This window comes from Rhamphochromis longiceps, linkage group LG23 (assembly GCF_057381845.1).
Source record: "Rhamphochromis longiceps isolate RC_006_pf linkage group LG23, R_longiceps_female_GT1.1, whole genome shotgun sequence".
In the NCBI taxonomy this organism is placed as follows: domain Eukaryota; kingdom Metazoa; phylum Chordata; class Actinopteri; order Cichliformes; family Cichlidae; genus Rhamphochromis; species Rhamphochromis longiceps.
Window position 1 is genome coordinate 2,035,609 of NC_140578.1, and position 13,614 is coordinate 2,049,222.

At 39.8% G+C, this 13,614-nt stretch overlaps 2 protein-coding genes across 2 annotated transcripts in view; both read right to left on the reverse strand.

The window, feature by feature from the left end:
• Window positions 1-1,118: 1,118 nt before the first annotated feature.
• LOC146640932 (cyclin-dependent kinase 4 inhibitor B-like) overlaps window positions 1,119-13,614 on the reverse strand; it is a 16,962-nt gene continuing 4,466 nt past the window's right edge. Inside the window, exons 4-5 of the mRNA XM_085398226.1 lie at window positions 11,633-11,686; window positions 1,119-1,866 (exon numbers count right to left, since the gene is read on the reverse strand). Of these exons, the coding sequence (XP_085254352.1) occupies window positions 1,863-1,866; window positions 11,633-11,686 (58 nt within the window). The 3' untranslated portion in view covers window positions 1,119-1,862. The remainder of the gene's footprint in view (window positions 1,867-11,632; window positions 11,687-13,614) is intronic.
• LOC146640933 (zinc finger MYM-type protein 1-like) lies at window positions 8,844-10,577 on the reverse strand. The gene has a single exon (XM_085398525.1). It carries the CDS (start codon window positions 10,512-10,514, stop codon window positions 8,901-8,903), a length of 1,614 nt encoding a protein of 537 aa, XP_085254651.1. The 5' UTR covers window positions 10,515-10,577; the 3' UTR covers window positions 8,844-8,900.

Genomic DNA, 13,614 nt, shown 5'->3' on the forward strand with positions numbered 1-13,614 from the left:
ATTACTTTCTACACCAGGATCTTTTTCTATGTAGCTGAGGGATGGTAACTGTGCAGGGGTGGATCTAGCAAAGTTTAGCCAGGGGGGCCGATAGGGCATGAACAGGGAAAAGGGGGCACAAAGACATACTTTTCTTTCTTATTCTCATTTAAAATGTCCAGCTTTTAATAAAAAAATTATCCGAATCTTACACCCAAAGTTTTAATCTTATGTAAAATGTATAGAAGTCCATTACTGTATATAGTAACTGTTAAGTCTAATATACCCTAGTAAGCTATAGTACTTTTTCCTTTGGGAAGATACCATCTGTGCAGTCTGCAGTTCTGTTGAAAAAAGATATTGAATCTATTTAATTATTCTTGAAAAGTAATTTATTTCTGTGCATTTTTTTCACACTGCATCAAATTAAAGTTTATTACGTCGAGTAAGCATCATGAGGTGGAGGGTGGTTCCCTATTTTTTATTTTTTTTGCTGGGAGTTTTAGAACCCTATTGGTTAGGTTGCTTACTCTTTAAAATACCAGAATAGGAAGGCTGGAGTAGGTTTAAGTTTATAAGATTGATCAGTTTTGCTGAACTATGAAATATTTTGTTGTATTTTTTGCATACAGGTGTAACAGAATAGCTTTAGTGTTGTTGTTTATTTAAACTTGAGTATGAACTTATACAAAATGCAACAAGATATTTAAAAAACAGTTTTATTGATTAAAACACACTATATCGGATTCTGATCGGTATCGGCAGATATCCAAATTTATGATATCGGTATCGGACATAAAAAAGTGGTATTGTGCCATCTCTAATTTAAAGTATTAAATATTTTTTAAGACGCATCATCAGTTGTGGACCTTGGATTCATTGGGTGTTCTAACATAAAATGTTTTTCATCTGAAACTTTTTTACTGCGACAAATATGCAAAAAATAACAAATGTACCACACTATGTGTACATCTGTGATCCTTTCATAAGCTTTTCAGTTATGAAGGGATGTGTAGAAATCCCCGAACACACCCACAACCGACGCTGGAAAGTGAATCATGTCTGCTCAGCACAAAGCTGCACAAAGTTTTGCTTAGTCACAAACCCAGAGTGAGGGCTTCTAATTAAGATAACCAAACTCACAGGAATTTTAGGTGAATTCTTTGGATTTTTAAAAAACCTACTAAAGATTTAAAGAGTAGGGTAAGTAAAGTTTTAATGGTTACTTGCAAAACCTTTTCTTGTTGGTAAGAGTAAATATGACTGTGATGTGCTAAAGGAAAATAATAAAACAGACAATACAGAAGAAGAAAATTGCACGTGTGATTTATTTGCGTGCACAAAAAACAGAAGACCGTAGGTTACAATTAGATGATACACTTTGATGCTTGCTGTTTGGTACAACATAACTTTGTACTAACTTTGAAGCTTTAGATAAATGTTAGCCCAGACACAAAGGTGCCAGGGGTTTTCTGAGAGCTTTCATTGATGACCAGAACATAACACCATCAAACAAAATGCAGCATCAAAAAGAAGTTAATGTTTATGTGACTGTGTCGGAAGTGTGTAGATGCACCTAATGGTGAATGTGAAAGCAATGTTTCACAGTATGTAAGGTATTAGTTTGGTAAATGCATAAAAATAACAATGAAAAACACTTTTATGCACTCAGCTTCACAGTTTTTCAATAACCATATGAAAGAGTCACATTCTCTCATTTAGTAAGCAAGTGTTGCAAAGTATTCTTTCCACCAGACTGTGAATATAAATCCCAGATTTTTGTTCTTTAGTTTTTGTAGAAACAAAACAAAAACAAACAAAAGATCAGAAGAAGAAGTTGCTTTCCAAACAGACTCCAGGCTCTCTTAATCACATCCTTCCTCTTACCTGTGGGAGAAAAATGTGGAAGTTCATGGCACATATTTAACCTCTGCATCCATGCATACTAACTAAAATTAGACCTGAAAAATTATAAAATAAGTGGAACTACAATGTGTTTTACAGTCTATAAAAGTTAAACATTTTCACTGTGTCGTCAGCTCCACGAGGCATGAGCGCAAATTTGATTTTAACCCTGGGATAAATTTTAACTGACATTGAAACCTCTGTTTGTTCCGAAGCAAAAGACAAAACTGGTTTGTCACCTTTAAACTGTTCGTTGCGCTCAGCCCGCTTACATCCTCCACAACGCTGTCATTTGCCTCAGAATGAATAATTCTTGTCCAGGCTCGTCTAACACATCTCTTAATTATTGCTTTTGGTCCATAAATGAAAGCTTTGTCACCAGCATTGGTGGAGCTGAGGTGGGGGGGCTTACTGGCCTTAAGCCATGGCATGGGAAAATCAAGAGATATCAACCAAGACACCAGGAAAAGACCTGTGGACCTCCATTATCTAAATATCTAAATTTTTAGTCTGATTTGATGTTTTACAATTAAAGTGTTTGTGTTTTTACCTGAAGAATATGTAAACTGTATATTTGATGATGTTGGTGTTTGGCTTGATTGTCAGCACAAAGAGGGAGAGAGAGGAGCAGAGAGGGAACAAGAGCAGGTGAGACAGACATGTTTGAACTGTTGTAGTCCTGTTTTAATTCCGGATCAGTTCTGGGTCTGGTTGAATTGGGGTTTAGTCCTCGTGTCTTGATACAGCCCTGACTTTGTTCTGCCTTGCTGCTAATTAAAAAACTAGTTTACGGTGTCCTGCATATGTGATATATATATTATTCTTTTTCGACCAAAACTCAAAACACAGCCTAATAAATCTTCAACATGTGGGCACATGTGTCAAACTTGTTATTGTTATGCATGGCCCGGCGATGGCCAGGTGCTAATAACACACAAACTACAGATCCCATAATGCAGCGCTGCAGCCTCCTTTTCGAACGCTAGGCTAACTGGGAACATTCCCGCTCAATCAAGTCAAACTTCTATTATTGTGAAGCTAGCCGCTCACAATGGTGGAGAGAAAAGTTGATTCTGAAAGCAGAGCCTTTCAGTGCCAGTGGGAGACTGAATATATGTTTACAGACATGCTGGTAAACCCGTGTGCCTTATTAGTGGAGCTAAAGTGGCTGTAATTAAGGAATTTAATTTAAGACGGCACTGCAAGACAAAACATCAGGATAAGCTGAAAAACCTAAATGCAGAAACTACAGAAAGGAGAAGAGCTAAAGAAGAATCTGACATTTCAGCAGACGTTTGTCACCAGAGCAAAATCACAAAGTGAAGCTGTTGTGAAAGCAAGTTTAATTGCGTTGGCAGCAGAGGAGATAGACAAATCAGGGGTTAGGAGCATGTAATTATCACCATAACCCAAACCGCAAATTTTATCTGAGCTAACGGTTTAAATCACCGTCAGTTTCAGTCTTTTATGTGGGAAATAGATTCAGAGTTTGCCGACATTCCTCATCATACAGAGGTCCGCTGGCTGAGTTGGGATAAAAGTTCTCAATCGAGTTTTTGAGCTCAGCAAGGAAACCTGTCAGTTCATGGATATGGCATGTATGATGCGGTGAAGGCATTTCAAGTGAAGCTGTCACAAATGCACCAGTGCAACCTGCCTCACTTTCTCTGTTGCCAAGTAATGTTGAACCAAGTCGGCGCACTTTGCTGATAAACTGAGCGCACTGCGCACTGAGTTTGCGGCGCTTTGGGGACTTTGAAGTAGTGATGTGTCAGTCGGGAACGAAATGGCTCTTAGAGCCGGATCTTTGACGTGAACGACGCGAGCCGGCTGCTTATGGCGATGTTTTTCTTTTTTTTTTTTCTTTCTCTCACCCTCTCGCACTTTTTTCCGCTTCACTCCGCACGCGAGCCTTGTGCTTTGCTCTGGGCAGAGGGGGGAGGGGGGGTAGTTACACTCAGTAGCACAGGAACAGAGCGGGAAGGAGAGAGAGAGAAAGAGAGCCAGGGACAACAACGTCACATTAGAGAGGTATAGTAATCATCCACAACTATTTTCAGTTGCAGATGATAAAGGATTCAGACAGAGAATATTCATCTTCTTTTTGTTTTCATATTATAATTTATACTTAATTGTGTTGTGGTTTGCAGTGTTTTGTGTCGTTTCACTTGAAATTTGTTTAAAATTTGTTTTTAGAAATAAACTTGAGGCACGGCTGCTACCCTCCCCAACCTATTCTAGCTTTGAAGCTCAGCTATTGGAATTGACTGGCCCTCGAACTACTCTGTGTGTCGTGGCTTATCGTCCGCCTAAATATCATAAGATGTTCATCTCTGAATTTGCTGATTTTTTGGGTTCTATTCTTTTTAAATATGATTCTGTAGTTATTTCTGGTGACTTCAATATTCATGTTTGTTGTATGGATGACCACCTGTCTAAAGATTTTTCTGCACTGACTGACTCTTTTAATCTTACCCAGTGGGTAAATGAACCTACTCATGTTAAGGGTCACACCCTTGATCTGGTTTTTTCATTTAACGTGGATATATGCATTAAGGAAATTAGAAATACTGGACTTTCTGATCATTCCCCGGTCATCTTTGACGTTGACCTGGGTATCACTGACCCTTACTTGGAGGTTCCTCTCCATCCTACTCGGACTATTAACGCCGATACTGTGGTCAACTTCTCTACATCTTTTGTTAATTCTTCATTTAATATGTCGGACTGTTTTATCCCACACACACTTGAGAATTTTACCAATACTTTTTTAACTACATGTTCCTCGATTCTTAACACTGTTGCACCTATCAAACACAAACGCCCCAGAACCTACTCGCAATGCTGGTTAAACGACTCTGTCCGTGTTCTACGGCGTTTGTGCAGGCGCGATGAGAGGAGGTGGAGGAATGATAGACTCCAGTCATCATATGACATTTTACGTATTAGCCGCTCGAAATTCCAATCTGCTGCCAGAATGGCTAAAGCAGCCTTCTTCGCTAAGATTATTACTTCTAATGGTGACAATCCTCGCATCCTATTTAAAATTTTTAACTCAGTGGTGAATCCTCGTCCCTCTATGCCACTTTCGTGCTCCCCAGGTCTCTGTGAAAAATTTTCAAACTACTTTCTAGATAAAGTTTTATCTCTTAGATCTACGCTTCCTTTGGTGGCTGACAGTATGTCTAATCCTGACTGTTCTGCTGCCTTACATCAATTTGAATTAATTTCACTTCCCACTCTGAAGCGTATAACTGAGAAACTAAACAATACTAATTGTGTACATGATGTTCTTTCATCTCGTATAGTCAAGGATTGTTTTAATGTAATTGGACCCTGTCTATTGTCTATATTGAACCTCTCCTTGCTTTCTGGTTATGTACCTTCAGTTCTTAAACATGCTTTTATTCAACCCGTTTTAAAGAAAAATAACCTGGATCATAGTGATTTTGCCAACTATAGACCGATTTCCAAGCTTCCTTTCTTGGCTAAAATCCTTGAGAAGGTGGTTCTACTTCAACTGCAGACCTACCTGGACGAGAATAATATAAATGATAAATTCCAATCAGCCTTTAAACAACATCATAGCACTGAATCAGCGCTGCTTCGTGTTTTTAATGATCTTTTACTTATGGCTGATAATGGTCGTCCTTCTGTTTTAGTTCTATCTGCATTTGATATGGTTGACCATAACATCCTAGTCGCAAGATTAGAGCACTCTGTTGGCATTAAGGGCACTGCCTTGGACTGGTTCAAATCTTACCTCTCCAATCGGCTTTCTTCGGTACATCTGGCCTCATCTTCCTCTTCCCCTGTACCTGTTTGCTGTGGTGTCCCCCAGGGTTCTGTGTTAGGCCCGACCCTTTTCTCACTGTATATGCTTCCTTTAAGCGCTATCTTTGAGAAATACCACATTGCTTTTCACTATTATGCGGATGACATCCAGATTTATTTTGAGTTACATGATGATCTCGCTTTATCTTTAAATAACTTTCGTGAGTGCATGAGTGAGGTCAAGAAATGGCTGTTGGCAAATACTCTTATTCTCAATGAAAAAAAGACTGAAATCATGATTTTTGGCAGTAATGCCCTTCGCGCCAAACTTCAAGATGCCTTTGGCTTTCTTACTAGTTCTTTCTCTGATACTGTCAGGAATCTGGGTGTCTTGTTTGACAGCTCCTTTAAACTTGATAAACAGGTGTCTGCTGTTGTCAGATCGAGTTTTTATCAGCTTCGTCTCATCTCCAGGGCCAGACACTATATCCCGTATAATGACTTAGAAAAGCTCATTCATGCTTTTGTAACGTCAAGACTAGATTACTGTAACTCACTCTATTCTGGTCTCCATGTTACCCTTCTACATAGATTACAGACAGTTCAGAATGCTGCGGCACGTATTCTAACTAAAACCAAGAAGTTTGACCATATTACTCCGGTTCTTGCTGAGCTGCATTGGCTGCCTATCAAATACCGTATTCAATTTAAAATTTTGCTGCTTACGTTTAAAATTATCAATAATACTGCACCAACCTATCTTAAGGAACTTTTAAACCCTTATGTCCCTGCCAGGGCTTTAAGGTCATCCTCGCAGTTATTGTTAGTTCAGCCCAGATCTCGGTTGAAATCTAGAGGCGATCGATCGTTTGCCTTTGCTGCACCTGAGTTATGGAACAGCCTCCCGATTGGCATTCGGGAGTCTGATTCTATTTTTTCTTTTAAAGCACGCCTTAAAACTTATCTTTTTGAACTTGCCTTCTCTACCCGTTAAATGCTGACTGTTAACTGCGACCTATTGCATTAACTTTTTACTATTCCTTCATTCTTGGTGTTCTCTATCATGCGGCACTGGGTCTGCTATAATCTATGTGCTGCAGTCCATTTTATTAGTGGCTTTCTACTGTGAACATTGTCTGCTGTTCTTATTATATTTGATATTAATGCTCTTAACTGTATTATTTTATTGTTTTTTTGTAAAGCACTTTGGTATGCCTAAGGCTTTTAATGTGCTCTATAAATAAAGGTTGTTGTTGTTGTTGTTAAAAGGAAAAAGCTGAAAATTTAAATAGTTAAAAGTTGAACTGTGACTAGTTGGTTTTTGTATCATATGATTTATTTATTACATTTTATGTGGAGTGAATAAATAAATGTCTATTTATGGTGGCCCCTACAGACAAAGCACGTAAAAACTCCAAAACACATACAAAACACAACAGAAGTGCTCCAGGATGCTGGGCGCAGTGTTGAGCTTTTGTTACCTCGTGGCTACACAAGCCAGCAAGTACCAACGACCGGATTTGGTGTGTGGTAGTAACAGGTAAATGAACATTTTTTTGAATTATTTGAATATATAGGAGTGCTTGTGTATAAATACACAAACAATACACACATGCTTTCAATTGTGTAATTTAAGTGATCTAGGTAGCTCTGCTTTGGAAGTTCAGTTAACGCTAGAAATGTGTTTTGGAGTTTGTACGTGTTTTGTCTCTAGGGGCCACCACATATATTTATGTATAAACATATATAAATAAAACCACTTCTTTTTTGCATTAGTAATTCCTTTTGTGCATAATTTTATATTGTTGTTAATAATAAATTAATTAAAGCAACAAAACAACCCGAAGAGCCGGTTGGGAGCCAAAAAAGCCGGCTCTTTGTAAGTCGAGCCGAAAGAGCCGGTTCTCTAAAAAGCGCCAAAAATCCCATCACTACTTTAAAGCACAAAAAGAGAATTTCGAGCTGCTTCGCAACCCATTTACGTGGAAACTGCACCTGTGCAGATTCAGATGGAGCTGCAGTGTAATGGTAAACTCGAGGCAAAGTACAACCCTGAATGGCCCGCACAGTTTATTAGTTCCATTCCTGAAGCAATGCCCAGCTCCGTCTACATGCGGCTCCAACCTTGTGTATGCTTTCATTAATTTTTTTCTGGGGTTATTTCTAACTTGCATAATTTTGACAGGATATATTTTTATGAAGAGCAAAATATTAAAAGTTTTTTTTAAGTTTATTTATTCTGGAATAATATTCCTGTCTGTTTTTATTCATATTTATGTTTAAAAAAAACATTGTTTTAGTGTGTTCAATAAATGTTTATCTTGTTTGGCCCGCGACCTAAAGTGTGCCTTGAGTTTTGGCCCCCTGTGCATTTGGGTTTGACACCCCTGCTTTAGGGCTAAGCCCCGGGTGTTTAAAAACAACAAAAACAACACACAAAAAACCCATGTATATCGGGAACTTTGTGGTTGCAGACACCTGAGGTGAGGTTAAAATAAATCACACTTGCTCTGCTGCAGGTCCAGCTGCCCGGTCCTGTTTGAGAGAAAAAAGCTAAAGAAGATGCGGCGAGTGCGCATGAACTGCTGATTTGAGCTGATTTCAGAAAGAACAGCTTTAACACAGCGACCTCCGGTTTCCTCTAGAAATGAATTGACATAAAAAGCTTGTGAGCTCAGGCCGTGCCCCTCAGCTGATACACTTCAAATGCAAGTTACATTAATTCAAATTCTGGTTATGAAGAACTAAAAACAGCCGTATCACCGGCAGGTGATTCCAAGCTCGGTGTAATTATTTGCTTCACAGCAGTTTAGTTCTTCTGCAGCGATCGCGGTGACCAACATGACTGTGCAGCTCAGACTTTGGGAAGCACCCCTCACGTCTCTCTGAAACCTAAAACCAGTCATTCATCGTCGTTCATGTGCGGCTAGTGTTTAGTTTGGGTCAGGGGTGTCACTAGGTTTTAAGGACAGGGGGGGCTTAGCCCCCAAGAGATGCACACGACATGAACGAACGTAGTGAATGAGCACAAAATTTCACAAACAGAAAACAAAGACTGAGAAATTGTTTTCCTACTTTTTTGGACAGATTAAACATCCTAGGCCACCAATAGATCTATTGTTTTATTTCAGTCTGCTTTATAATACAGTACAACAAAAAAACAGAGGAAATGTGTTTGCCGCATCAATAACAAGAAAAAAACTGAAAATAAAAAAGTACATTTTTCTGGCTGCAATCACCAGTTACTTGGTGGGTGGAAGCATCAAAGAATGACGTCTGTTTTTAAGAGTGGCAAATCGGTCAATCACTCTGTTGTGACTCAGATGCTGAAGCGTGTCTTTTTCAATAGACATGACTGCAAGACTGTGAAGTCTTTTCTGACCCATTGTTTGACGCAGCCAGGAGTGCAGCCGACGCAGTGCACTAAAGGACCGTTCGCACGAGCAGCTGCTGACAGGCACTGTTAGGGCAACTTGGATGGTTGCCTTCAGAGAGGGAAACATGTCTGAATCAAGGAGGTTGTACACAGACAACATATTTTTGGGTGGACATCCAGCCTCTGTTTTCCGGGTAAGAAAGTTTCTGGCCACCAGAACCTCCTCTTTTTTCAGGTCAAGTCTGTAGTGCTTTGCAAGTTCATTCAAGTGTGGTTCACTCAAGAAGTTCTCAGATTTAGGACTGCATGCCTGGACGCCTTTTAGCAGCCCTGCATCTACACTGCAAAATCTTTGATCAAGTTCGCCAACCATCCGATCCACACAAGGGAAAAGTAACTCTCTTTTCAATGTGTCTGAGTTGTTCAATTCAGTGCGTGAACCCACAGTTGCCTCCAGGACAAAATCCTCCATTTTCCTCTGTTTGTGCCTTGTCTTGGCACCTGGTTCAGGGATACTGTGGGTGTTACACAGGGCCTTGGTTTTCTCATACAGCTCTGTAGCAAATGCATCTGAGTGTTTGCCCTTAAGTGTGTCACACACAGCTTGTTTGCAGATAAAAGCTTCTGCCAGGTCTAAAGTCTCTTTCTGCAGGAATTTGTGGAGTCCTTCGGTTACAGACAGAATCGACTGAAACATCAGTAGTGCATAGACTGCTGAGAACTTGTAGAGCTTTGCTCTGAGACCAACAGCTATGGGGGATCCAATTGCAGATAGGCACTCCAAAATGGCAGGCAATGTCTCAAGAACTGCACTGATTGATCGCAACTGACATGCCCAGCGAGTGTTTGAAAGTTGCACAAGCTCAGTTTTTGTCAATCCAAGCTTTGCCTGAGTCTCCATGAACTTATGATGATTGACTAGGGAGGTGCTGAAGAAAGAATACACACACTCCAACAAGCTGAAAAGCTCCACAGCCTCTGGGACAGCCTTGCAAGTATTGCACAAAACCAGGTTGAGTTGATGAGCATAACAATGCACATAGATAGCCTCAGGATGGAGCCTTCTAAAATGTGCTTGTACACCTCCAGTGGAGCCACTCATAACGGCTGCACCATCATATGTTTGTGCTACACACTTAAGCTCTGCAAGACCATAGTTTTGGATCTGCTGCTGAATCTCATTTGCAATGGACTGGGCATCAAATGATTTTATCTCTGCAAGTGCAAGGAAACGCTCCTTCACTGCCCCCTCTGACACGTACCTGACACAAACAGCTAACTGCTCTGCCTTTTTATCCCTTGCCTCATCCACCATGATGGAATAGACTTTAGACTTTGTCATTTCAGATACAATGACACTAGTAACTTCCTGGGCACAACAGTCAATCATGTCATTCTGGGATGTTGGTGAGATATACTGTGCATTTGATGGGGGATTATGTTTTTGAAGAAAAGCATCAAACTCCTTCAAAAGCTCCATGCACGCAAGAAAATTCCCTCTGTTTGGGCTGTCTTCACCTTCATCATGACCACGAAAAGGGAGTCCCTGCCTCCCTAACATAGAGGTGACTGCAACAATTTGTCTGAGATACTCTCTTCTTTCGACTATCTCACTCACATTTGCAGTTGCTATCATCTGTGCAACGTTTCCCTGTTTGCTAGTTCCCTGGTAGCTTTTCCATGTAACAACACTGTCCTTATGTGTTTGTGCCATCTCATGCTTGCCAAAGATGACTAAAGCTTTCTTCCAGTTCTTGCAACCGTTACTGACCAAACTATCATGTTTGATGTTTTTGCCAAACACTCTACATGGGAAGCAGAAAGCTGCATTCTGGTTGACTGAATATTCTAACCAGTTGTGCTTTTCAAACCAGCTGTGGTTAAATGCTCGCTTCTGTGTACCAAACGTATCATGTGGATAGCTCTTCGGCTTCACCTGTCTGGGCCTTGTGTCTTTGTCACCTAAATCAAACCCTGTAGTAGAATGAGTTGCTGCAGCTGCTTCATCATTTTCCCTCTCTTGGCCTGTTTGCTCTCCTCTCTCTGTAATAACTTGATCTTCCTCTGCCTCTCGATCTATTTGCTGCAGCTCCTCTGTCTCTCCTTGCTCTCTCTGACTTGAACTTGCCTGTTGACCTTTTTCTCCCTCAGCCACTCCTTCTGCCTCACCCTTCAAGATACATTAAAACATACTGAATTGTAATGTAAATTGCTAATATCATGACTTCTGCTCCCGCTCCACAGTAATTTGTTGCTCCCAAATATTTTGAAGTTACAAACATTATATTTTGAGCACGCATGTGACTAAAATGGTTGCAATTTAAAGCCCTGAAAAATATTACTAAATTACTTGAATTGAAGTAATATTAAAATAGAACCCTCAAAAATATGTGAGTCAGGCTAATTTGACTTATATACATATCTCTCTCTTTGCTCTCTCCACTTTCTAACCTTGACTCTCCTAAATAAAAGCTCAAGTTAAACAGGTCTTATATGTTGTACCGTGACTGAAATGTTTCATATTTCATATCCATATTGAGTCCCATAAAATTCTAATCAGACTGTCTCCATCACAAATGACTCCATCCTTTGACTCACCTCTCCAGCAGACGTCTCTCCCCTCTGCCTCTCTGTGCTCCTCTGCCCTGACTCCTACAGGTTAATGGGGATGGAGTGATTATTATTATTTCCACTGATGATAACCATACCTGAATGAGCTCAGCTTGATTTTTCAGAGCTAAAACGAGTGACAGAAATTAACATTATGCTAACAATTTAACTTAGTGCGCTAGCCAGGTTTTTATTTACAAAATGGGGAGCACCTGGTTCATTATTTACATGGGACTCTCTGCTGTTAGCTGGAGCTAACTAATTGTTACTACCAGCCAGTGATGAAGACTTACTTTCTTGAAAAACTTGCGTATATCCATGATTTCTTGCCGTTTGCCACATGCACGCTAGTGTTTCTGCAGGTGTATACGAGCGGAGTGTAAAGTAGCAGTGAAAACGAGGACTGGATTTTCAGTCATGTGGATGTCCCCTGTGAACAACTGGAAGGGATTGGATAACGAAGCACTGACGCTACCTTAACAATGTAAAGCGAAAGGGACCAACCGAGTTATGATCATATTTGTGTGAATAGCGACAGGTTTATATTATTATTTCTTTAAACTCATATTCCTGCATCTTTATATTGAATTTGTCTGCAAGTTCTGTAAAAAAAAAAATCGAATAAGTTAAAAAAAAAAAAAAAAAACCCACCAAATTATTTAGGGGGGCTTAAGAATATTTTAGGGAGGCTTCAGCACCCCTAAAATAGGCCTAACGACGCCACTGGTTTGGGTGATCATATCTGCGCCTAAATAAAATTATTCCAACTTTTAGTCTCATCTGCGATCTAACAGATATGTTTGCACTTTCATAACTGTGGCTACATTAATCTGTGGCGTGCGCGCGCGCATATTGTTGTTGTAATTACGCGCGTTTCTGGAACAGCAAAATGAGACGAGCCAATGCCCCCCTGTCTGTGGGCCTTACAGTCTGCTGTCGACCATGACTGTGGTGCTATTTATAAGAAACTGGCCCGAAAAATCAGCCGGTTCTAAGCTCTGTGTTTATGCCTCAGAAACCGGAAAAAGAAAAAAAAGTGCGTTAAGAGATGAGAAGAACACGGTATGAAAAACTGAACAACAAGACGGTCGGTTAATTTCAAACTAAATGAAAACAGGAGCGCGCGCCTTTATTATGTTAATGCGCACGAAAGATTTTAAGTTTCACTTTCGGTTAAATGTTTCGAGCTGAGTATCAAAAAGAGGCGCTTTATTAGAGTTCAAAGCCTCGCTGACGAAACACAAGAAACAAACAAACCAGTTCAATCTGTGAACTGGAAAATAATATTTTAATAATTTTATAGTAAAGGTGACAGCAGCATTATGTTTCCTTTACATTCAGAAACGCTGTTTTGTGGCACACAATGGACGGGCCTCAGAAAGCTCAGTGTGTTTCCTCAGAGTCTATTGACAGATTTTAACGATTTGACTATTAACATGTAAAATCAGGCCAAGCTCAAGCTCACGTTGATTGTTTGGTTAACAGTAACTCGGTGCTTTCTGTAGCTGTTGTGGTAAGTTGTGTGACTTTGGAAAGTACCCCATATATCTGTTTGCATCAGCTCCTGAGGCTGGTCTGAAAGCTTTGACATATTTGCCTGTGTTAATCTATGAGCATAGCAGTTTATGACGATGTTTATGATTTAAAGCAGCTTGTTTTTCCTTAAATTCATTGTGTAGCCTGTAAAGGTGCATACTGGTTTAATAAGTATAAAATTGCTCCTTGCACTACTCTCTGTAGTGTAAATCTTATGGCTTTACTTCCTAACTTCTGCTTAGTAAACATGTGAAAGCACAACTGTACTTAGGTGACTGTAAATGTCACCTAAATATTAAAGAAAAACAGAATACAAATTTGATTTCATTTGTTAATGTAATAGCAAAGTAAGATGACTCAAATGCAACAGATTTAAACACACAGCACATGTTGTGGCCACAGACAGTAATCTGCTCATTTAGTTTCACAAAGGT